Source organism: Carex rostrata, chromosome 9 (assembly GCF_964058835.1).
Source record: "Carex rostrata chromosome 9, lpCarRost1.2, whole genome shotgun sequence".
Lineage (NCBI taxonomy): Eukaryota > Viridiplantae > Streptophyta > Magnoliopsida > Poales > Cyperaceae > Carex > Carex rostrata.
In genome coordinates, this window is record NC_135926.1 from 7,604,081 (window position 1) to 7,628,795 (window position 24,715).

Here is a 24,715-nt window from a genome sequence, read left to right on the forward strand (position 1 = left end):
ATTTCTCCTCTCATTTATAGCTCGTTTGCTTTCTTTCTCCTTTTATTTTATTTTATCTTTTCCTTATTTTATTCGGGATGCTGCTGGTACCTGTGGTCAACAAACCAGGTGCAGTAGGTCACAATCCAACAACTTACTTAAATACTGGTAAATTTCAAAATTCGGGTACACAAGCCGACGTGCAATTTTCTATTGTCGTGTGCCTGGTACATCAAGTTAATAATTATCAGTACCGAATTTTTTTATAAATATTCAAAGAAATAATTAAATTTCAAAAACTAACTAAAGTTGCGTAGAATTTCAAAATCTACCCAAACTGCAAATTTTTATTGCGGTAATTCAGTCTAAAACAGCAAAATAATTTTGCGATTTTACAATTCCAAAATCACTGTTTTTTTTTTAAAAAAAAGCAAAAAAAATTTTGCGGTTTCATTTTTTTGAATTTTTCAGATTTTTTATTTAAATATAAATATTTATTATTTATTTATTTTTTGTATTAAAAATTAGAAATATTTAATATATTTCTTCGAAAATAGATGTAATACTATATAATTTAATTTGTTAGAAAGACTACTACAAATAATCCGGATTAACATTTTTCATGCAATATTTTTTGCGGCTGTAAGAAAAATTAATATATTTCTTTATGAGTTATTGGAAAAAAAAATGCTTGGATTCTGAGTTACTGATCATAGTTTAAAAGTCACTTCTAGGTAATATAGAAAATATTGTGATCCTTCTAGTACATTTAATTTATAAAAAGTTGTATCTATTTTGAGAATTTTTTTTAATAACAATTATTAAATAACTTAAAATTTTTGTTTTTTTTATCAAAAATAAATACAACTTTTTAGAAATTAAATGTTAGATGACAATATTTTTTGTATTTACTTAGAAGTGACTTTTGAACCGGGATTAATAAATGAGAATCCAAACATATTTTTTTTTTCTTCCAATAACACATAAGGAAATATATTAATTTTTTTTACAGCTACAAAAAACCCGACATGAAAAATGTTGATCCGGGTTATTTGTAGCAGTCTTTCTAATAAATCAAATTATATAATATTTCATTTATTTTCAAAGAAATATATTAAATATTTCTAATATTTCAATACAAAAAATAAATAAATTATAAATATTTCTATTTAAATAAAAAAAAAGTGGAAACCGCAAAAAAAATTTCCGTTTTTTTTTAAACCGTTGTTTTGGAATTCTAAAACCGCAAAAAAAAATTGTGGTTATAGGCTGAATTACTGCAAAAAAAATTTGCGGTTTGGGTAGATTTTAAAATCTTGCACAACTTTGGTTAGTTTTTGAAATTTAATTATTTTTTTGAATATTTATAAAAAATTCGGAATAAATTCACATGTACCGGTATGCAAGCAGACGTCTATTTCTTTTTTATCCAGTTTTTGTATCTACTATTTTTTTTTCCCAAAGTAAATATAATAAGTCATGGTTGTACTGCAAACTAAGATTAACAAAAATGGCATCTAGCACCCATAAAATCTGAGGTCCTATCATCTCATGTAACAAAAACCTCACAGTATTAAAATTCCAACCGTTTATGCATTTCAAAATCCTCGATGTATACCAAATACCAATGGTACAAAATTTGTTACAAGATGCCGATTCTAAAGTTAGGTTGTACTTTTCGGCATTATTCTCGTACAGACCTGTATCTCTCGATGGACAGAGCCAGAAAAAAAGAAGAAGATGAATTGGAGGGGTGGGGGATTCATATCATCTTAGGTACCTCATTCTTTTAGTTTGAATCTGGTCCATTCATTTATATTATAAACTAGCACGAATTTTGAAGGAGCACCGTGTTTTATAGGTTTGGGCTGGATTAGCTCATATTCTGATCGGATGGTCCGAATTGAAACTCAAACAATGCATTGCCTCAGAGAAAAAAAGTTTACTGATTTACTGGAGGCTTGGCCATCTCCTTCAGCTCTTCTTTCCTCTACTGATTTTTTTGTACTTAAGCAATACACAAACTTTGTTCACAATGTTACTTGAAATGTTGGTGCTATTTCTTTAACTTGTATCACTAATCTGATACTTAATTACTTACAAAATGCATTATTGTTGGTCTAATATGCTTGTGCTATTTATTATATGACGCCATTTTTATTCTGATCAGTCAAAGCAACCGGACGGGTCGTGAGCCTTGGATAATTATCAAAGCTCAAATATTGAACGACAAAGAAGGAAGTGATAACAGAAAATGAATAGAAAATTTGCAAAATGAAGATAAGGGAGACACAAGTAATTAATGGAGTAATTAAAATGGCACAGTGCAGTACAGGTGAATAGGGATCCGAGAATCAGAAATGACTATTACAGTATTACTATCCTCCTCTGAGGAAAAAGCTCATTAGGTGGCACAGCTAGTTGAGCAATGTGGGGTTGGTTCCAAAATGGACAATATTGCCCAAAGCAATAAATGGAACTATTGGATTGTAATTGAGGCAGCCTTACAGAAACTACTGTTGTGGTCACCAATTCTCCGTCCACGCACAATGTCGACAACTATTTACTCATATGCTGACATGGCTGTCACAGCTGAATAACTCTGTTTTTGTTATTTTTCATACTGCAATAACTGTCGTTTACATCACATGAAGGTCTCACTTGTGGGGGATGAAAACTGATAGCAAAAGTGATAGAAAAAAAAAACACTCTCTCAGCTAGGTGCAGTAAATAATTTCGTTTATTTTTTGTTTCAACAATATATTTTATTCCATGTAGCATTTTCATCTCCAGCTAATCAGCTATGCTTGCAAATGGAAAATATATAAAAGAAAGAAAATAATACTGGTCACTAAGTCACTATTCAAGGCTCCAGATCAGGTTCAACAGGCCTATGAAAATTTAAAACATAGTTGGTCCAAAATGTAAAAGACCGAATTCTAAGAACCATTCTAGGCTCCGAAGTCCGAACGTATTTCGTTTTGGGCCATGTAGCCCAAGAGTCTACCAGTCTAGTCATAGTGAAAGTCTTCTGCTCAGAATCCGAACAGAAATGAAAGGCCCATAAGTGTTTTTCTTTATTGAAGAAAAAAAGCCCATTAGTTTTCAATGGCAAGAACGCCTAGGATACCTGGGTCGGCAACCGACTCGGCGTAAAAACCACGCGACAGCGTGCCATTCGATCCGACCAGACCCATTTCCGACCGACTCGCTCTGCTTTAGGACTCGCTTTTCGTGCCTCTGCTTTCAGTTGTCCGGTTCTGACTCGCTTCCCTCTTAGCCTTTTTGAATCCATTCTCTCTTTTCCGTCTCCTCTTCCCTCCCTCCTCCATTTTCGCCGACTTCAACACACAGCGAATCGATTCGATTCCAAGAGTGGAAATCACAAAGATAGCGAGAGAGAGTTAGTGATATAGGGTCTAAAGAAATGATGCAGATGTTAGGTCTGAGAGGGGGAGCCTCTCGCGCTTCGTCTACCTCAAACCCTAGCCATGAATCAGGGAATGCTTCTTCCTCGTCTAATTTCAATTCTAGTTCTACCAAAAATATGGGACCTGCGAGGCCCCTTAGACTGGTCTACACTGATGAGAGTGGAAAGTTTCGCATGGACGAGGAAGCCGTCGCCACACTCCAGCTTGTCAAGGGCCCCATTGGGGTTGTCTCTGTCTGCGGCCGGGCCCGACAGGGAAAGAGTTTCATCCTTAATCAGGTACTCTCTTTCCTTTGCAAGTTATAGGGTTTTGCAAAGTTTTAGTGACGCTTTATGCTTAAGTACACTGTTGTTTGAACTGCAGCTCTTGGGAAGTAGTAGTGGTTTTCAAGTGGCGTCAACTCATAAACCCTGCACAAAGGGGCTTTGGATGTGGAGTGCACCTTTGAGGCAAACCGCCCTCGATGGGACTGAGTACAGCCTGTTATTGCTTGATTCAGAGGGGATTGATGCCTATGATCAAACGGTTTCTTACCAGTTCTCTCTAATCTCACTATATTTTCATCTTTGTAGCATCATTTTTGCTCAATCAATAAATTTAATATTTTGACTTCCTCTCTGCAGGGTACATATAGCACCCAGATATTCTCACTTGCCGTCTTGTTGTCAAGTATGTTTATTTACAATCAGGTACAATAACTGACCCCTTTCAGTACCAGCTTTGTTAGGCATTTTGTAATTATGGTAAGCCCACAGGCTTATTTTGTCAACCAATTGATAAAGCACTTACTGCTACTGGTATATTCATACGTACACAGCTACACTGTTGAGAAACAAGGATCGTTGTACCCACCAATATCTTTTATTATTAATGGGTAATGGATAAAATTAGTATGCTGTTACTTATTAGTCATTAGCATATGGAATGGTTAACTTTTTATGTTGTGTTCAAAAATTAATTCTATCTCATGCTGATGTAACAGCTGAAAAATATGATATCTACAAATCCATAAACAGTAAATCCACTACAGATTATTTTCCATCATCCAGAGGCACTAAATATTTAATGCATGCATTTAAGGCTGTGTTTGGTAGCAAGATCAGTTGGGATAACTCAGGGATGAAGTTATCCATTGTGAGAGGTGTGGATGACTTTTTCCTTGAGTCATGCCTCTGTCTAACACTGCCAAATGTGGGTATTAGCACCTGTTGTTCCTGTTCCAAACATCCTTACTGTGTGAAGGTGTGGCTGTTTTCATATTTTTCTTGGATGCTACTGTTCCAGATGGGAGGCATTGATGAGGCAGCGCTTGATCGTCTTTCTCTGGTGACGGAGATGACAAAGCACATAAGAGTGAGAGCATCTGGAGGGAGAACGACTGCTTCTGAGCTGGGGCAGTTCTCTCCTGTATTTGTCTGGCTATTGAGGGATTTTTATCTGGACTTGGCAGAGGACAATCGCAAGATAACACCGCGTGACTACCTTGAGCTAGCACTGAGACCGATGCAAGGTGGGAGGAACACGTCCGCCAAGAATGAGATCCGTGAATCCATCCGTGCTTTGTTCCCAGATAGAGAGTGCTTCACCCTAGTGCGGCCTCTTAACAATGAGAAAGATCTCCAGTCCCTTGATCAAATTCTTGTAAGTCCTATAGATAATCCTTTCTCTTTTATTTTCATTTCCTCAATGCAAATAGGTCTAATTGTGGTATGTGAATTGCAGCTGGAGAGGATGCGACCGGAGTTCAGAGCTGGTCTTGATGCGCTAACCAAGTTTGTATTTGAGCGCACCAAACCTAAGCAACTTGGATCCACAGTCATGACTGGACCTATACTTGCAGGTCTCACGCAGTCATTTCTGGATGCAATTAACAGCGGTGCTGTCCCTACTATTTCTTCATCTTGGCAGGTAAAAAGTGTTGCACTGTGTTCTTAGGTACAGGAAAGTGCCATCTTTAATTGTTTCTCTTTCTCATAATTTTCTGCGTTTCGATGAGAAACTGTAGTTACTTTTTAATTTGTCTGATTGTGGTTGCAGAGTGTTGAAGAAGGTGAGTGCCGGAGGGCATATGATTCTGCTGCTGAAGTATACAGTTCTTCTTTTGATCGAACAAAGCCAGCTGAAGAGGTACCCTTTTTAATGTTATTTTTGCGGTGCCTTTTAGTAAATACTTTGATTAGTTTTGATAGTGACTGATAATACTTGAAGGATACTCTGAGAGAGATGCATGAAGAAGCTATTGCGAAAGCTATTAGTGTTTTTAATGATTCTGCGGTCGGCTCTGGATCAGCACGGTTGAAGTATGAGAAGCAACTCCAAAGTTTCTTCAAGAAGTCATTTGAGGTAATTAAAAGCGAGAAACATAATTCTTTGGAATTTAGAACTTTGTCTCTTTTCTTAAAAGACCAAGACCAAAATCTGCCTTGAAAATTGAATTATAAACTCTTTTCCAACTAAGGCTTAATATATATGAAGATTAATATCATTAATTAACTATCCGACGCATACTATTATTGTAGGATTACAAAAGGAACATTTATCTAGAGGCAGAGCTACAATGCACAAAAAAAGTGCAAACCATGGAGACAAAGCTGAGGGTGGCTTGTCATGCTTCAAACGCCAAGTTGGATGATGTGGTTCAGGTTAGATGATCTGTTATGGTCATTTATTTTTCTCATGCCATTTATCTTCTAGTTTGTCCGACTTTAATTGAAAAAATATATTAGTGATGCATCACAATGAGCCAGTACAGTGATCTGTGCTTATACCCAATGACAAGTCGGTTCTGTGTAGACTCTTTATTTATTCCAATAATCTTCCCTGAACTTACCCAACCTGATGACCTGAGTGAGTTGGTTAGTCATGCCCATTTTAATTCTTTGACCGACTCACATGTCAGGTTAGATATTACTGGGTCAGATCTGATAGATAATCAGTGGTTTGTGTGTGTTGTTAGCTGACGAGTGGTTCATACACAATGAACTGGAAGTGTGAGGTTTTTGTTTGAAGCTAGCACTAGCTAATGCAATGTGGATGAATATGCTATTTGTTTTTATTTGCTATCCAATAGTAATGTGCTCCCAAGTTTTGAATTTGTATAGCGGACATATGTTAGTTGGATTTGACTTTATTACTTATTTTTTTATGTCCCATATTATCAACAGCTTCTTGATGGTATGATAGCTGAGTACGAGTCATCTTCTCTAGGTCCACGGAAATGGAAAATGCTGGCAGTATTTCTACAACAATGGTCTGTGCCTCTCTACCTTATTTACATTTTCATATTTTAGATAATTTATGTTCTAATACATTCAAACTCTTAATAGTATAACTTGTTAATTTATTTGCACAAAATATAAGAAAATTTTCAAATAAGCTTCTGCTCCATTTTTATTAAGAAAATGCTCAACTCAAGCTAACCCCTCTCTTCATTAGTTAACCACGAAGGAAGAGAGAGAGAAGGAAGCTCGGTGAATTTAGTTGGGGATTTTATGTGTACAATAATACATTTTTTCATTCTCTCAAGGATATCTTGGGTATAGATTAGAGAAAGATAATGCGCCTTCTGACAAATAGACTTGAACTTGTTTGATTTGTATTTCCAAGCTTGAATAATTTTTTGGCATATGGTGCAGTTTAAGGGGACCTCTACTGGACCTGTTCAAAAGACAATTGACTCAAATTGAAACTGAAAAAGACTCCCTGAGATCACGCTGCACCTCTAGTGAAAACCAATTGGCACTATTGAAGAAGCAAGTGGAAGCAAACGAAACTCATCGGACTGAGTACCTGAAACGGTATGAGGAGGCGATAAGTGACAAGCAGAAGATATCCAAGGACTATGCAGCACGTGTGACAGAGCTCCAGAGCAAATGCAGCAAGCTGGAGGAGAGATGTGTTACTCTTGCAGGCACATTAGATGTTACAAAGCGTGAGTGTACTGAGTGGAAGAGGAAGTATGACCGTGCTAGCATCGAGCAGAAAGCTGAGGAAGATAAACTGCGCTCTCAGGTGGCTGCGCTGGAGTCGAGAGTGAATCTGAGCGAGGGTCGACTTGCTGCTGTCAGAGAGCAGGCAGAGTCGGCACATGACGAGGCATCAGAGTGGAAAAAGAAATACGAGCTGGCAGTAGGTGAGGCCAAGTCAGCCCTTCAGAGAGCTGCTGTAGCCCAAGAACGCACAAGTATGAAGGTGCAGGAGCGTGAGGATTCTCTTCGTGCTGAGCTGGCTGACCAGTTAGCTGCAAAGGTAATTCACCACCTCATTTTCTTTTTGTCTTTTATCTGGGAAACGTGCTGACTGAATTTTATGTTTGTTAGGATGACGAAATAATAAGGTTGACTGCACAAATTAGCCACTCTGAACTGCAGTCTGCGGGCTTGCATTCACGTTTAGAGGTCAGAGAAGTTTCTAATTATTTTGCTCCATCTTTTTAAGTTAGTTTTTTTTTTGTCTCACTGGGTCTATTTTCAAACATGTAACTGTTATCTAATTGCATTTTTGTACAGAATACTGAGTCGAGATTGAAGAACCACGAGTCAGACTCCTTGCATCTGAAGGAAGAGATTAAAACCCTAACTGAAAAGCTAGATTCTGTCAAGGCCGAGGCTCTGTCACGAGAAAAGGAACTTCAAATCCTCAAGCAAGAGAAGGACCACCTCCAGGAAAAGTACCTCTCTGAGTGCAAGCGGTTTGATGAGATCGATAAGCGCTGCAAGGATGCTGAGCGAGATTCCAAACGAGCCATTGAATTGGCTGATGAGGTTCGTGCAGAGGCGGCCACAGTCCAGAAAGAAAAAGCTGAGTACCAAAGACTAGCCATGGAGCGTTTGGCTTCTATTGAAAGAGCCCAGCGCCATGCTGACATGTTAGAGAGAGAAAAGGCAAAATTAGCGGATGATATAGACAAGGTGAAACAATCAGAGGCTGATGCATTATCCAAGGTGAATTTACTGGAAAAGAGAGTCGAAGAGCGTGAGAAAGAGATAGAGGAGATGTTGGACCAAAACAATCAGCAAAGATCTAGCACAGTGCAGGTGCTTGAAGGCCTGCTCGCAACAGAGCGGGAAGCTCGTGGAGAGGCAAACAGGAGAGCCGAGGCATTGTCTCTGCAGTTGCAAGCAACTCAAGGAAAGCTCGATATGCTTCAACAAGAGATGACAGCAACTCGTCTGAACGAGTCGGCATTGGATAGCAGGCTGAAGGGAAAGAGGTCTAAAAGCGATTTTATGGGCACAGAGTCAGTGCATGATATGGACATAGATGAAGAGGAAGGGGGGAAGAGGAAAAAGAGGTCCAAGAGCACTACAAGCCCATTCAAGGGTAACAATAATAATGTCACTACTAGCGAAGATGGTGGGTCAGTATTTAGAGGGGAAGGGAATGTGGAGAGTCCGGGAGAGGATTACACGAAGTTTACGGTGTTGAAGCTGAAGCAGGAGCTGACAAAGCATGGGTTTGGGGCTCAGCTGTTGCAGCTAAAGAACCCCAACAAAAAGGATATTCTTGCCTTGTATGAGAAGCATGTTATTTCCAAGTAGTGCTGTTCTCATGTTGTTCTAGGGCTTTTAGACTGCTAGGTGTGTTTTAGGCATATGACTGGTTTCTGATGTCATATTGCAGCATAGGAATTTGGTATTTTCCTTTTCTTATTTTTTGTGTTCTTTTTTATTAACTTGTGCTGAGTCATTAGCGACAGGAATGTTTTATAAGTGGGTACAATCATCAGGTTTTGTTGATTTGAAATTTAGTGTTAGGCACTGCGAGGCTTGTATGTCTGTGATTTTATATTTTTGGGTAGTTACACTTGCTTGTGCGCATGTCTATGTTTAGGGACTTTGTGTGTAAAATTTTTCTTTGTAAGAAACTAAACTGTGCTTAAGATATATGCAATTTGTATTAGAATTATGTTTTGATGACTAGTCTGGTATCGTCCATACTGTGCAATGTGGTAGAAAGCAAGATGACACCGTTTTTCCCTTGGTAAAGTGTATCAAATCAATCTCGCTGTCCTACATAAATCCAAGTTGAGAAAGTAATGATTATGTTACAGGAGATGCTAAAACTAGTGCCTGTATTACGTAACCAAGTATAAGTTTCTTCACATTTGAAAGCTGCAAGAGCGCAAGAGCGTTGAACTGAAGCCGATTAATCCATAGCTCTAGTATGGTTTCTTTATAAATCTGAGCCAAATCAGTCTAAGACTCATGAGTTGTTTTTCCAAACTTGAGCTCTAAACGAGCTATAGTTATTGGTAATATTGACTTTATATATTACATTATCTTAATAATAAATGTAGGACATCTAATTTTCTATATTCTTCTTCGAGTGGAATTTAATAAATTACCACTAATCTAAAGGTTCCGTTAAAATTTTAAGTTAATAATGTATACAAATTGAGAGTGGTGAGTATTTTGTAGGCGATAAATGGCTGGATCCTTGTACAAGAGTTAAAAATATTTAGCTATATTCAAATTGAGCCGATCAAACTTATTAAATCAAGTCTTAAGCAAAACGAAATTTAATTATCAAGTCGAACTTGAAAGGAAAACAGATTTGTGTGCACATGAGCAACGGACGAACTATGAGCAGAACATGAAGGGCTGATTCAGAAGAATGTAGTTTGATCCAGATTTATTCCAATTTTTAAATAGTAGTTAGTTGCAAATTTTTCATTTTGAATGTATTTTTATAGTCAAGATAATCTGTTTAAATTATAAGAGATGATTTTCAATTTTGAGTTTCGTTTTGGCTCTTCAATTCTTTTTTAAAAACTTTAATTTTCTCAGTACCCTCTAGTTGGTATATGGAAAGAGATGACTTCTTTAATTTTTATATGTTCTTAAATTTCAATCTCTCAATATAAAAAAAAATGCAAAAATATGTTAGGAGTAATAACATCTCGGTCTGAGGCAAAAGCATTCCTGACCATATGACAGAATTTTCAAGCATGGCTAGGAGCAATTCATAATTATTGTGTTATACAGCTTTTCTTTATTCCAAAGTGAAAAAACAATACAGGAAAGAACAAATTGTCAGGGTTACATTACAGTCACGAATTGTCTAACTACAAACATCATATTAAAATTCAACATTATATTATAAATGTGCCGCTCTTTTTACGATACCTCTAATTATCAACAATTCTACAATCTCTCCCCTGGAAATTTGGCTGAATGAATAATAAAAGGGATCTGACTCCATTCATTTGTACCAAAAACTGGAGGCATCATAGAGCCCTCTAATATGTACCATCTGAAATGGAACAAAATAAATGTGAGGACTGGAACGCAATTTGCTTTAGTTAGAAGGGACAACTCCATTTCCAGTTACAAATGGAGAAAATCAAACCCCTAGAAGACTAATTAAGTCAATCTTGCACAATTTCATGGAAGGAAGCTGGTTCCACTTCCATGCAATGCAAAGTTAGGAACCAAACGAGGAGTGGAGGTTGTCCTATCCTGGCCTCCTTGGTTATATGCCATGAGATGAGATGTATTGTAGAAATCTACAACACTTGTCTCTTTTAACATGGTAGTTGCATGATCACCTTCATTCAAACCCTTAATAGTGTCATTTGCTAGTCCATCTTTTGCACCACCACATTGCCTTGGTTGTGTTTGGTAGAACACCTTAGACACAACTAGCTCACCATCCTTTTCTTCTTCATCGGATCCAAGGTGATACTGATGCATGACCCAGTTCGTTTTTTCTGGCTTTCTCTGCTTCCCGTAATTAGTATAGAGCACTAGTATCTTTTTGTAGCCCTTCAGTCTTCCGTTGATAAAAACCGGTCTAGTCTTGCCGGTTTTGTGCCAACGTGTCTCGCCTCCTTGTTCATCTGTGTGTACCTTTCTACGTTTTCTCGTACCAGTTGTATATGCCTTTGAGGGACGGTGGAAGAAATGCCGGATCATGCCATCCTTGCCAAGGCCTGCAACAAATTTTCTGAATTACTGAGGGGCATCTTAATTTAAGCTTTTCAAATGTTCCTATTTATAGAAGGGAGAATGATTGGAAGTCATTAAATTTACAGTAAAATATGCATCCAACCTGTCAGATTTATAATTTTATATATAACAGTTCTCTCTTCTTTCATATATTGTTAAGAAATCAATCTTTTAAATCTTCAAGGAATTCTAGAAGGTTCACTGAATGAAAAAGTGATGCAATAGACAATATACTAAGATGGAAAATTTAGAACGGTTGCAAATGAATTTTGGTACGATTGAAAACAAAAAAAGGAATATTTTTCTCATCCATACTCCAGAAATTAGATATGTATCCATCAAATTTCTTAGTGCTTGATATTTTCTCATAAAATGGTTTATTTTACTAATTAAGTTGTAACCTTTAATTAGAAAAATAACTGACAAATCTACCCTATATGTCATTTTCTCTCTAAATCTCTAGGCTTAACCTATATTTCAATAAGAAAATATTTTGGAAATTAATATCTATATCATCCATATTACTAGGTGCTGGCCTATACTATATATGTTCTTATATTTATGATATTGGCCCGTATCAGTTCTCGTGTAAATGTAAGCGTAGGGGCGCACTAGAAAATTTTGATTGGGGGACTAAATGTAAAGTGTACTGTATGTGGTAAGTGAAATTTGAATTTAAATCTACACAATCATGAAGTGAAATTCTAACCACTAAACTGCAAGTACACCTTTAGTAGTTCATGAGGAAGGCTAATTAAACAATATAAAAACTTAAAAAATTAAATTAAATTTCAATATACATAATTAAAATTTTAAAATCATAGAGACGAATAAGCACTATTATATGATTGGAAGTAGATTCGCCCCTTGTAAGCACGTGTTTTTTACATTGTATTGTCCAAGTCAAATTATCTCAACATGGAGGACAATATCAATATTTGAAGTTTGTATTGGAGAATTACCAAATTAAATACCAGATAGTCAAAGTACCGTGGGAATGAATTAAAAATATATTGCCAATACAAAATTGTAGTGGCCTTAATTCTTTCAAGAGAGGGGCTGGGTTCATGATGCATTTTATTGGATGTTAGTGTCAACTAATTATCAATAGCAGCTGTTAGTGCGTCTACTGGTTGTGTGATATATATAATTAGCATACCGTTCAAAGTTTTTTCAAACATATCTTATAATTAAAATAATACTTGTGTGTGTGTGCTTCCGTCATTCCGTGCGCATGTTGAACAAATATGTAGACCCAATCATCCAAGTGCGTTGATCCCAAGAAATACGTTACCTAGAGATGATACGCTGTTTTCTAGACTTGTCATGCAAGCTATTAGTTCCTCTCTTTTACTTTGAAATGGGTTCCATCCATGCAACGACCGTACATTCGAATAATCTTTTAAAGCTTTGATCACATGAGAAACTTGTCTGTTTCATCTTTTCTATGACCTTAATTAACTTCCAACTTATTTCCCAATTAATCTAATAAATACTCTTACATCTAATTCTTGTTGTAGTCCTTGTATACATATGGGGAAAAAAGAATGAAAATGTAATTTTGCGGAAAAGGAAAATACTTAGGTATTGCTTCTTTATATTATATTATATTATATAATATATTTGAGGAACAAAAATTGAGTTTTTCAAAGTTAAAACAACCGTATTTCCTAGTTCTATATAAGTATATATACTAAATCTATATAAAGAAAAGGAAAGAATACAGTGAAAAGCAAAGTGTTGGTTCAGTCCCCACAAATCATCCATCTTGCCCCTCACTTTAAAATGTACTACATAAAGTGCTAATTTGTCATGAAGAGAGAACTGAAGAATTGCTTTCTTTACTTCAATATGAGGAAACTTTATGTCTAAAAGAAAACAGATTCGTAAAAACGTTTAAATCAAGTTAAAATATTAACAAGGGGGCCTCTGGGGATAATTATATATCTATTAATAATCTCCCAGTATTTGGATAGTATGAAAAAGTAAACTAAAAAAAAATTAAGTTTTCTTATGATAACTTTAAAAAGCTCAAGTAATGACTGAGTAGACACAGTGGCAAACATATTATTTCTCATTTCCACCAGACTTAAAAGGCATGTTTCACTACTAGTTTCATCAAAAGGCAAATAGATGTTGAGGTATGTATAATAAAAATTAATTACCAGGCAGTCTCTCAGGATGAGTATAGCAGATGCCATTTTCACCTTCGATGGTAGGGATGAACTCATCAATGAGCGGGTGAAGATTTCTCGACTCAGGACGTGCCTTCCCTTCCAAGTGCTCGAGAAGTTCTTGGTCTGTTGGATCAAATTTTACTCCTGCTGGTAGACCCGGTAAATCCTGGATAGCTGTCGTGGCCTGAAAATAACAATGTTGAGAGTGCTCTACTTAAGTCTTAATGGATTGTAGTTTTTTCAATAAGTCGGTTCGAATTTGGTTTAGGAATTAAGTTCATGATGCATGCCACATATATTTCAATGCTTCCAACTTTCCAAGAGGAGTGCAGTTTATATTAGGTCTGATGGCCATCGAAATTATTTTTGGGTTCAATGGGCTTTAAAATTCATGCGCACAAATCTTAGAGCAGAAGCATATGAATCTTAAAGCACATCGGATCGATGACTGTGATGGCCATCAGACTCAAATTTACGTACTTTCGATGGTCATCGGACCTACACACTTTTCTCTTCCAAGAGATTTATTGAATTTTTATTGACAAAAATGGGCTAGCCACGTCTAGTTGATTTCCATTAATAAGAAAACGTCTAACAGTGTTCCCAAGAATTTTTTTGAATTTTGTTAATTTCCCCCTATATTCTAATGCTAAAGATATGGTACATTCTTATCATTCCATTTTAGGGTTGGACAGTCCAATGTGTGAAAGCAACATAAAGGTACACGGAACCATGCAAAATTTAAGGATGGATATTTGGATAATGTTGGGCCTAATAATATAACACTAAATAAAATTAATAATAAAAAAGAAGTGATGAAAGAAGATGCTTCAGTGGGGAACAAAAATTTAATATAGTGTTTCCCCATTTTGCTTAATTAAATAGAAAATAATAATATATTTCAACAATTAAATTAAATTTAAGTTAATAAAATAGTAATTTTCATGGTAAAAGAGTGATTAATAAGTTTATTTTCATTTAATATGCACAATATGGGCCATACCAATCAAAATAAGATGGTTTAGATGATCACTTAATATAAAGTTCCTCCTAAATTCAAAGAGTAACATGCATATATAACTCAAAAAAGTTTTGATTCCAGTTTATAAATTTATTTCTCCTCCATTGTTTAAATTTTTGCTAAGGTTATGCCCACATGAGTAGAGTATGCTCTATGAAGATCTAGATTTCATCTATAAATTCCACAGAAGTATGCTAAGGTTATACAGAGATTCATAATTGGATATTATATGAGCATAAGAAGATTGCACCGAATTTACAAAAATAGTAAGTTAATTTTCAAAATTAGGCACCTGAACCTCACACTGGATCTGATGACCGCATGCCGGACATGTCTTGATCAAATTTACATGTGGTTTCTTGCCAAGTACCATTGCATCATCTGAGCCCAAATTTTTGTCAATTACGCGACCACTGCCTTCTTCAAAATTATTGCACCACGTCATTTTTCTATATATCAAAGTAGCATATCCTGTTGCATCCTCCTTAATAGTAGTTAATATATAATACTAATCTCTCTATTTCTCTCCAACAAGAGAGGCAAAAGAGAGGAAAGGAGGACAGGCAAATAAGAGAGAGGACGGGGGAAAAGAAAGGAGAACAAACAAAAGAGAAAAAAGGAAAAGAAGGGAAGGAAGCTTGTCTCTGTTAAAGCAAGCTACTAATCTCTCTCTTAAACCTTAGATCTAATTAACATGAACTTTTCAGAAAGAAAAGAATTCTCACCAACTTTTGTAAGTTCTTCGTATCTTATAATGGATTGATGATAATTTGTACATAAGGGGGAAGATAGAAGAAGAATACAAAGGGGAAACAGAAAGCTAAATCGGGCAAGTTATATGTAGAGCAATGGGAATGGGAGAAATATTGGAATGTTTTTTTTTTTTTTTTCTTTTGACGAATCATAATTAGTTGCTTGGACATCAAGCTCGGATGTGATGTGTATACGTGTAGTATTAAACAATCTGCCTGGTCTTCTCTAGTTAAGAAGAAAATGGAGTGATCCACAACTTCTTTAGATTGTACACAAAGGCATATTTTGTAAGTTTTGGATGGAAAACCAACTGTGAAAGGACAACTTCAACAATGCCAACATTTCAAATGGAGATCATGCTTATTCGCAAATCACGTTACGCTAGCTAGATATTTATTTACCTTCATTTGGCCCAGTATATATGTATTTATATATAATTTAAAGAAATAAATAGCTTATTATTTTTCAAAGCGTGCCAACAATTATATATATATTATTTGGCCCGCTCACTTTAATGGGTGAGTTAATAATATTGACAAAGCTATTTTGGCTTCATGCAACGCACGGACAATGGAGTCAAAATAACAAAACATAAGATCATTTGTGGGTTGCATGAAGTCAAAACAGTATTGTCAATATATTTATTCTTAACTCGCCTATTAAATTAAGAGGATGCGCCACGCCCACGTGCCCACTCAATCAAAAAATGAGCGTCTAAGAGCATCTAATCCCTAAAACTCAAAATGATTTTTAAATAACTGTTAACTATTTTTTAGAAATTATGGTCTTTAAAGTTTCTAACTCTCACATCCCTGAAACTCATTTTAAAGTTTCTATTAAGCCACGTCAGCAACAAATTAAAAAAGAGAAACAATTTGAGCCAATCATTTGGCTAACATAGAGTTTATAAACAGTTTCTTAATAAAAAACTCTCCCACATCCTGAAATTGGATTAGAAACTGCCACGTCAGATTAGAAACTCTAATAGTTTCAGGGATGTAGATGCTCTCACAATTTATCACAAGTGTAAACGGTAAATTTTCTCTATGTATAAACTTGTTTTGAAGGTGTGGTGTGTCTCAATTGGTAGGTGAGTTCAGAAGAACAACCCGTCTTACGAAAGAATTTTTTTCTCTATCTTCAACAAGGAAAGTAAATGTATTGCAAGTGGAGGCAACATCTACTTGTAAATCAGAATATATATCTGTCTATGGGAACAAATCTAGTTGAGAGAGTACGCATCCAAAACATAAAATTAATTAATGTTTATAACCTATGAAATATTATATGTTTCATGTACAAAATTTAATTTGTATTGGACATGTGGTATTATATACATCTGCTAAGGTTGAGAAAAAAAAAAGTACAGCTCTTAGCGATCCATATGTCAAAACCAATAATATCAAAAAGATAATCAGAACATGAACCACGAATAATTGTTCTGGCTTGCTTGGCATAACTACCCCACGTACTAACTTAACTAGCCACATACGCTATTCAAATGGGGCTTGATAACTATCTCCGCAACAAACTATCAATTTTTACCGATCGCATTGCACTTGAAAACATCAGATCTTATCCTAGGTCCACATTTGTTGGTGTGTGTCCCAGAAGATTTGTGCACACATTAATTATACATTAAATTAATAATAATTTCTCCAAGTTTAAATCTGTAAATAGGAAATTTTGTGGGTTCCATATGCAAATAAATAAAAATGGCGAAGCCAAACAAGAGTAGAGATGCGCAGTAGGAGAACTAAAAGAGCATGCAATAGGGTTGAGTAGAGATGGGGCAACTTGATTCGTAAGAGACGTTTCACCACCCCGAGAGAGATATATGGTTAGTCATGAGGTCTTCTGTACCTCTCTCTTGTACAACCAACCATGTTGCCTTTCACTTCATGACAGTGAGACAGTATCCACACAAGTAATGAGGTAAATGTATTAACAACCCGCTACATGGATTGCTTCAATTGGGCCTCCACAGTAGAGTGGTATTCTGAGAATGGCTTTTAGATACAAGGTCACCTTTAGAGTGTCTTGGAAGATATACCCAACAACACACTAACAAATCAAGGCTCGAGTATCGTTTACCTACACCCAGTTTAATTACTTTGCCCGAATAATTCTAAAGCAATTTGTTTTCTTCTCTTGTCATTAGACCTTCTTTTTGTTTGCTAGGTTGATGACAACGAATTAAACCCCTTTTTTAGCCATTTAATAAGGGGGATTTGTTGGAGTCAATATATTATTATGGTCTCATGGCACCGAACACGTTTTTCATATATATAATTTTTGGGCTTATTTGTTACTGGGCTGAGTGTATTTTTTGTAGGTGTAAGAACTGGATCTCAAACTTTGAAGTTCCGAGTGTATCCTTTGTAGGTGTTAGAACTGGATCTCAAACTTCTGAAGTTACACCATGCTATTGATTCCGAGTCCACATCGTCTTCATTAACTCAAAAGATAATCTTTTGAGTTAATATATTTGAACCGTCTGATGGTAAATGGAGCCCATTCGACTACTGTCTATAATGTAAGAGTCTTTAATATTAGTGCAGATTTAATCTGCATGAATTTTAAAGCTGATCTGACGGTCCATAAACATTAACTCAAAAGATTTCTTTTTGAGTTAATGCAGAGGATACGAATTCATTGATTCCCAATGACGTAGCTGAGCGAATTCAGATCCTCCCGGTACCGTAGTGGACTGTTCTTTTTAACTTGGCACCAATCTCAAAGTTCAATAATATTGAGCATGAAAGACATGGATGTTTCAATTTTCAAAAGCAAGATTGGATAGTTTAACAATTAACTCGAGATCTAGTATGTTAAATAGTACCAGGATGTACTTGTCCTGACAGAAGAGAAAGCGTCAATTGGCTCAAAAAGAATTCATGGGAGCATCTTTCTTTGTAAATTATCTATGCATTTATATAAATGTGACTAATGATTTGGATATCTAATTTCAAGAGAGATCATTTTCAAATTCCTTATACTCATTCATTACAAATCACTCTTTCAAAAGACTGAAATTTTTTTAGCTAACAACCCAGAAAATCAAAATTAATTGATTACCATCCTAATGACTATATCTCAATTCATACCACTCACACAGATCCAATCGGCGCACCAAATTGGATTGGTGCGCAGACAGGGGATGCACACCATTTTAGTGAGCCGACTGGATACCTGCACGGATCGGTGCGCCGACTGCGGGTGCGCACCAATCTATTTTTTTTTGTTTGGTTCTATTTTGTTTGTATTTTGAATTTTTGGAATTATGAACTTTATTTGGAATTATAAATTTTGTTTTGATTCTGTTTTATTTGTTTTGAATAGTGAATTTTGAAAACTAAAAAAATATAAATAAAATCACTAAAAAAAAAAACATAAATTATACTACAACATTATCATAATAACTAATAAATCCTAATAGTACAGAGAGATTGGTGCGAAATTATACTACAACATTATCATAAATAACTAATAAACCCTAATAGTACAGAGGGATTGATGCGCACCACCAGTCAGGACACCGATCCGTGTGTGTTCCCAATCGGCACACCAATCCAATTTGTTGTGCCAATCCAATTTGATACGCAGATGCGGACTGAGTTAGCATGAGTACGTAGTAACATTTGAAATATGACTTGCTAATTGTTTAATTATGGTAAGTAAAAAAAATTTGGTTCGAAAGATATACAGTTTAAGTGAATTATACCATGATTTCCGAAAAACAAGAAGTATCTATCTAACGTATTCCTATTGCCAGCACGAAATAAGCTAAAATCGTGATAATAATAAAAAAGGAAAAAAAGACACGGAACAAACGCAACAAAATATTTCCGGAAAGAAGCTGATATATCCCTGTAATATCCCATAAAATATGCCATAAAGCGGCCCAGCTCCTATTAAAGGAACACTGAGGTTACTTACCTCTTAACACCAAGAAACCAAAACTCCCTCTCAGTTGGTTCTGTTGTGACAGCATAATATGTTTTAAGCATGTGGCTTTGTCTTGCAAGGCCAACATTCCATTTAAAATGCTTCACATTGTAACCCCAGAAAATTTGCCATAGGAAGTGTCGCCACACAGTTCGGAAAATAAAAACTGCAAGCCTTATTTCTTCATTCTTTGTTTTCATTTTTGGAAGAAAAACTGCAATTCTTAAAATACCCAGCCTATTTCTTGCAAGCCATCAAACAAAACCAAACACCACATTACATATTTTCTTTCTCTTATAAGAATAATTTACTCTTCAAATTTTACATACCACCTTAGCTCACATCAGATAGTAATGGAGCAAACTCTGCCTCTCTTGAACCCTAAAGTAACCGAAAAGAACAGTATAGACACTCCCATACAAAACGCCATCAGGCAAACGTTCAAGAGCACTGGACACCTCACAAAGCTCCTCCCAACTGGTACAGTTCTTGCATTTCAGCTCCTTGCACCAGTCTTCACAAACCAGGGTCATTGCACTCAATTAGACCGGTACATGACAGGTTGTCTTATATCTCTCTGTGCCCTCTCTTGCTTCTTCTTAAGCTTCACTGACAGTTTCCGAGACCAGACCGGTTCAGTGCGGTATGGGTTGGCGACACCTAATGGGTTTTGGATTATTGATGGGAGCTGTACAGTGCCTGAGGAGGCAGCGGTCGGGTACAGGATAAGGTTCATGGATGTTATTCATGCGGTTTTGTCAGTGTTTGTTTTTGCGGCAGTGGCAATGCTTGATCAGAATGTCATGGGTTGTTTCTATCCAGTACCATCGGAGGACACCAAAAAGATCTTGAAGGCATTACCTGTTGGTATTGGAGTTGCAGGAAGTACATTATTTGTAACTTTTCCAACTACACGCCATGGGATTGGATATCCCATAGGTCCACACTAACCAAAAACCAAAATTTGCTACTCAGTTAACTTCAGTGTATGTTTCTTTATTCTTTTTTACCAGATAATAGATGTGTTAGCTTACATGGGACCTTTTAGTGATAACATGTTAAATTTTAATATGCAATTGCAAAATTGAGGGTTGATTGAGGCATTGTTAATGCTTAATCTACGTAGTTTAACTTGCACAGCTTACTGAGGGCTGATAAGTTGGAACATGTTAACAATTAATTCAGAAATACTAGTGCAGTAAGGTTCATTCAGACAGAAATCTAGACTTGAGTTTAACTTCCACACTAATGCTTAATTGAGGGCTGATTGAGACTGAAACTTAGAAGTTGCTTATTGCATTCTGGAAAGCAGTTACACCGCACCATCTTTTTACCGAACAAAATCTGAAAAATGACAAGTTGGTGTTGGTTAAATGCAGTCGCATATGTGCAAATTGAATTTTATTTTTTTTAGAAAAAAAGAAAACCTGATTCCGAGAAAAAAAGAAAACCCGATTCCGAATTTATATCAACAAAGCACCAGCTGAAGACGAATATTCACTGCCTCGTCTCCGACTCTCTTCCTTCTCCAATATAAAACTTACAATAGAATGCCATGTTTCTCTCTCTGGTAGACACCTTTCAAGCAACATATCATGCACCACCCGAGAAGCCATCTCTCCTTCTCCCCTTTTGCACAAACAATCCACTAGAACTTGAAAAGTCTTTCGTTCAACCGAAATACCGCGAGTTCTTGTGCACAGATAGACCTGAAAGGCACGTGCAAACTGCGCCGCCTCTTTACAGAGGCATAAAATCACATCATTGTGAATTCTCACATGCAGACTCCATGTAAGTCTGTTTGGTGAAATACCACTGAGAACCATCTCATCCAAGTAATTGGAAGCCTCTCGAACCCGACCTGTAATGCACAGCCCACAAATGATTTTACAAAACAAGCCTGCATCAGGTTTCTTTCCTTGTAGTCTCATCCTGTCGAAAACCTGCATTGCTTCATTCAACCTCTCTTCTTTACAAAGCCCGCTTATTAGTGAACTATATGTGATTGCATTTGGTGATATCCTCTCCTTAACCATGCGGTTCAACAAATGAACTGCCATAACTGACTGTCCTTCTTTACACAACCCATCAATCAGAGAGCTGTATGTGACCACGTTCGGTGAGATTCTTCTGTTGCACATTTCACTGAACACCTCCATTGCACAATCAACCTTTCGTGATTTCAGAAACCAATGAATTAGAGTGGTGAAACTCACAACCGTGGCCTCAATACCTTTGTTAGGCATTTCGTCAAACAATTCCTTTGCTTCCTGTAACCTTCCAACTTTACATAGCCCGTCCATAACTGTATTGTACGAGCAGGCATCGACCTCATCCATTCCCTGGAATAACCTCACGGCTTTCTCAACAGAGCCCGAAACACACAGCCCCTTGAGCATCACATTGTAAGTACCAAGCGTCGGGGCAATATTCTCCTTACGCATTTCATTGTACAGAGAGAGCGCAAGCGGGGCCTGGTTGTTAGACACGAGTAGAGAGAGCACGGTGTTATACGATTTGGCAGAGTGGGGGAGGCGGAGGGATTTGGGGGCAATGCGGAAGAGGCGGAGGGCCGACAAGGGGCGGCGGGAGCGGCCAAGCGAGCGGAGGAGAGAGAGAAAGGCAGGTTCAGGGGCAGGAGAGAGGGACTGAGAGAGGAGGGAGAAGCAGAGGGTGAAGTGGCCGGAGGCGGCGAGGCGGGAGCCGAGGAGGGAGATGCTGGCTGGATCGGGACAGGAGCCGGAGGCCGTGGCGGCGTCGAAGAGGCGAAGGGCGGAGAGGGAGTCCGGCTCCGATCGGATTAGGCGTAGGAGCTGGGAGGGAGCGAGCGGGGAGCTCCATTTCATCGCCGAGGCTTTGGAGGTCATTTCAGTTTCAAGGTGTTATGATGGAATTGTTACGCAGAAAGCACTGAAAAAGTTGCTACGCAGATTAGACGGATAGCAAGTGCTGATATTCCGCCGTTTGTCATTCACGTCTACTATCGTAGTGTCGTTGCAGGGAGTCCGCATCAAAAGTGCATTTTCCGAGTTAAAGCATTAAGACAGAATCAATCGTACCACATTCTATAATTTTTTTTTTTTTTAAGAAGTCTGATAATTGTATCTCAAATAAAATCTCCGAGCATCCTCTAAGTAGTTTAATAAAAAAACTTATAATGTTATCTAACTTTCATTTTCAGCACTAATATCCAAATATTTAAAGTTTTGTTTGTAACATTTTATAATGCTACTCGCAAGCATTTAAACATTTATCTGAAAGCATTAAAATTATAAACCTGTATAGTTTTAACTCCAAACTACTTTTGTTTTCAAGCCGGAAAGATTTCTTTCACCCACTTTTTTTTTTTAATTTTTTCCTGATCATTCTCATCTATTTTCTCGACGATCCGTGATGAATTTTGCGAATCTAAAAATATGAACGTTTTTTACCCGATTTTCTCTTTCAAATGAGATCCATGAAGAATAACTTTCGAGTTATATTTATGTCGTAATTTTTTTTACCACTTTAAATCTTTGTAACTTTCAGTTTTTTTTTTTTACTTCAAAATAATTTAAACCTCTGTTTACAAGCATGTACAAGCATATAAAGCTCATTAATAACATTTTAAATCTTTAGAATAAAAAATATAAACCTCATGTACAAAGAATTTAAACATCAACAATAACACTTCAAAGCATATAAACCTCAACAATAGCACTGCATTTACAAAACATATAAACCTCATGTACAAAGCCTTGAAATTTTTAATTGTTATAGATAGAGATTTAAAAACTTGAAAATTGAAAGTGCTCATGAGTTTTACTTTAAAAAAATAAATGACTTTAAAATTACTCAAAAGTATTTCTTCATAGATCTTATTTGAAATATAAAATCGAATATAAAACGTTCGTATTTTTAGATTCGTAAAATTCATCACGGATCGTCGGAAAAATAAATTATAATGATCAGAGAAAAAAATAAAAAAGAGTGGGCGAAAATAATATTTTCTTTTTTGGTTTGAAAACAAAAGTAGTTGAGAGTTAAAACTATTTAGAAATAGATTTATATGTTTGCGGGTAACATTTTAAAAGTTATAAATATAACTTTAAATGTTTGAATATTAGCGCTGGAAATGAAAGTTAAAACAATGTTGGAAGGTTTTTCTGTTAAACTACTTGGGGGACGAGCTCGAGTATAATGGCTCGGGGTACCATAATATTTTTCTTTTTTTAATATTAATATAAATCTAGTATATACGGATTTTGAAAAAAATGGGACACTCTAGATACATTAACTCAAAAATATTCTTTTTTGAGTTAATGCAGAGAATACGAATTCCGTTGGATGCTACAACAAATACAAAATTTACTTGCGTATAAAAAGTAAAAGGGAGCGACTTGTTAGTTTGTAATAATCTAGAAGTCAATAATACGATAAGTTAATCATAAAGCTTTGTTCATGAATTGAATGTTTATTTATATATCATTTTGTTGCCTTGAGTATTATTGAAATTATGGATCATTTCGAGTTCATGACTGAAATTGTGAAACTCCATAATATAGATAATATATACTCTTAAAAGTCACTGACCAAGGTAATTAGCAGGAACACTAATTACCGCGATAAGGTTAGCATGTGGATTAAAAGATGGTTAAGTTTTACAAACCACCTGACACGAGATGTCATTTTAATCACATGGATACATGTTCTAGGAACATGGTATTTGACAGACTCCGAATGAAACATTAAATAGAATTGTGTTCGTGTCATTTATGTTTTCATTCAGTGTCAAAGTTCTACAGTATGAGGTATTTATCGTTCCCACTAAGAAATATATATGAGTAAGTGTTATCTAACGCTGTCCGTAAAAAGCAGCCATAACGATAGCATTTCCATATATATATAACTTAACTGAGGAAGTGATAGTCTGCCAAGAATACTATTTGTCCCTCGTATCTCTATACGAGCTATAGCATCACTGGGCCCCTTGATAGAGTTAGATTATCTGCATGCGGTATAATTACAAGAGTAATTATATTTGATAATCTACTCAAGATCAAGAAAAGATACAGTTACCAAGGATGACACACATCTACCTTGAAACTGATCTGATAGCTATGAGACAGAAGAACTGACACAAGTAAATTGTTTACTGGATCGTGATATTGTACAGTACAGCATCATCTGTGTAATTGGATGGTCATGATGTGTTGCCAGATGCCACCCATGACTAACAGAAGTTAAAACAGTTTTAACTCTGTTTACCAACATAACACAGATCCTATTGGGTCACACCATATAGGAGCTACTCGGAGAATCTTACTGATTAATTATAAATTGATTATAATTAATATTAAGATGGTTATAATTAATTATACGTGATATAATTAAATTATAAATGTCATTTAGAATGACAAGCAGAAACAACGGTTAATTTATAAACGTACACGTTACGTTGTATAAAAGTTACCGAAC

The 24,715-nt window shown here is 36.1% G+C and overlaps 4 protein-coding genes across 8 annotated transcripts; 2 read left to right on the top strand and 2 right to left on the bottom strand.

The window, feature by feature from the left end:
* The first annotated feature begins 3,123 nt into the window (after positions 1 to 3,123).
* LOC144559013 (uncharacterized) lies at positions 3,124 to 9,317 on the top strand. The gene is made up of 12 exons (XM_078307910.1): positions 3,124 to 3,688; positions 3,774 to 3,935; positions 4,034 to 4,099; positions 4,695 to 5,051; positions 5,133 to 5,318; positions 5,448 to 5,537; positions 5,619 to 5,753; positions 5,930 to 6,052; positions 6,575 to 6,660; positions 7,046 to 7,658; positions 7,730 to 7,807; positions 7,919 to 9,317. The coding sequence occupies exons 1-12, from the start codon at positions 3,407 to 3,409 to the stop codon at positions 8,948 to 8,950; spliced, it is 3,210 nt and encodes a 1,069-aa protein (XP_078164036.1). The 5' UTR covers positions 3,124 to 3,406; the 3' UTR covers positions 8,951 to 9,317.
* Positions 9,318 to 10,380: 1,063 nt separating this feature from the next.
* Positions 10,381 to 15,415, bottom strand: LOC144559570 (NAC domain-containing protein 73-like). Of its 2 annotated transcripts, none has more exons than XM_078308632.1 (3): positions 14,856 to 15,415; positions 13,525 to 13,720; positions 10,381 to 11,343 (listed from the first exon to the last, which is right to left on the bottom strand). In XM_078308632.1, exons 1-3 carry the CDS (start codon positions 15,000 to 15,002, stop codon positions 10,796 to 10,798), a joined length of 891 nt encoding a protein of 296 aa, XP_078164758.1. In that variant the 5' UTR covers positions 15,003 to 15,415; the 3' UTR covers positions 10,381 to 10,795. The 2 variants fall into 2 exon arrangements, with proteins under 2 accessions (XP_078164758.1, XP_078164757.1); XM_078308631.1 differs by having other exon boundaries at positions 14,850 to 15,412.
* A 4,099-nt stretch (positions 15,416 to 19,514) lies between these two features.
* On the bottom strand, positions 19,515 to 22,197 carry LOC144559014 (pentatricopeptide repeat-containing protein At5g46100-like). Of its 4 annotated transcripts, none has more exons than XM_078307913.1 (2): positions 20,710 to 22,197; positions 19,515 to 20,119 (listed from the first exon to the last, which is right to left on the bottom strand). In XM_078307913.1, the coding sequence occupies exon 1, from the start codon at positions 22,123 to 22,125 to the stop codon at positions 20,722 to 20,724; it is 1,404 nt and encodes a 467-aa protein (XP_078164039.1). In that variant the 5' UTR covers positions 22,126 to 22,197; the 3' UTR covers positions 19,515 to 20,119; positions 20,710 to 20,721. The 4 variants fall into 4 exon arrangements, with proteins under 4 accessions (XP_078164039.1, XP_078164040.1, XP_078164038.1 ...); XM_078307914.1 differs by having other exon boundaries at positions 20,686 to 22,197; XM_078307912.1 differs by having other exon boundaries at positions 19,515 to 20,602; positions 20,686 to 22,197.
* On the top strand, positions 19,612 to 20,667 carry LOC144559929 (protein DMP4-like). Its single transcript, XM_078309097.1, has one exon. The coding sequence runs from the start codon at positions 19,612 to 19,614 to the stop codon at positions 20,206 to 20,208; it is 597 nt and encodes a 198-aa protein (XP_078165223.1). The 3' UTR covers positions 20,209 to 20,667.
* Positions 22,198 to 24,715: the final 2,518 nt, after the last annotated feature.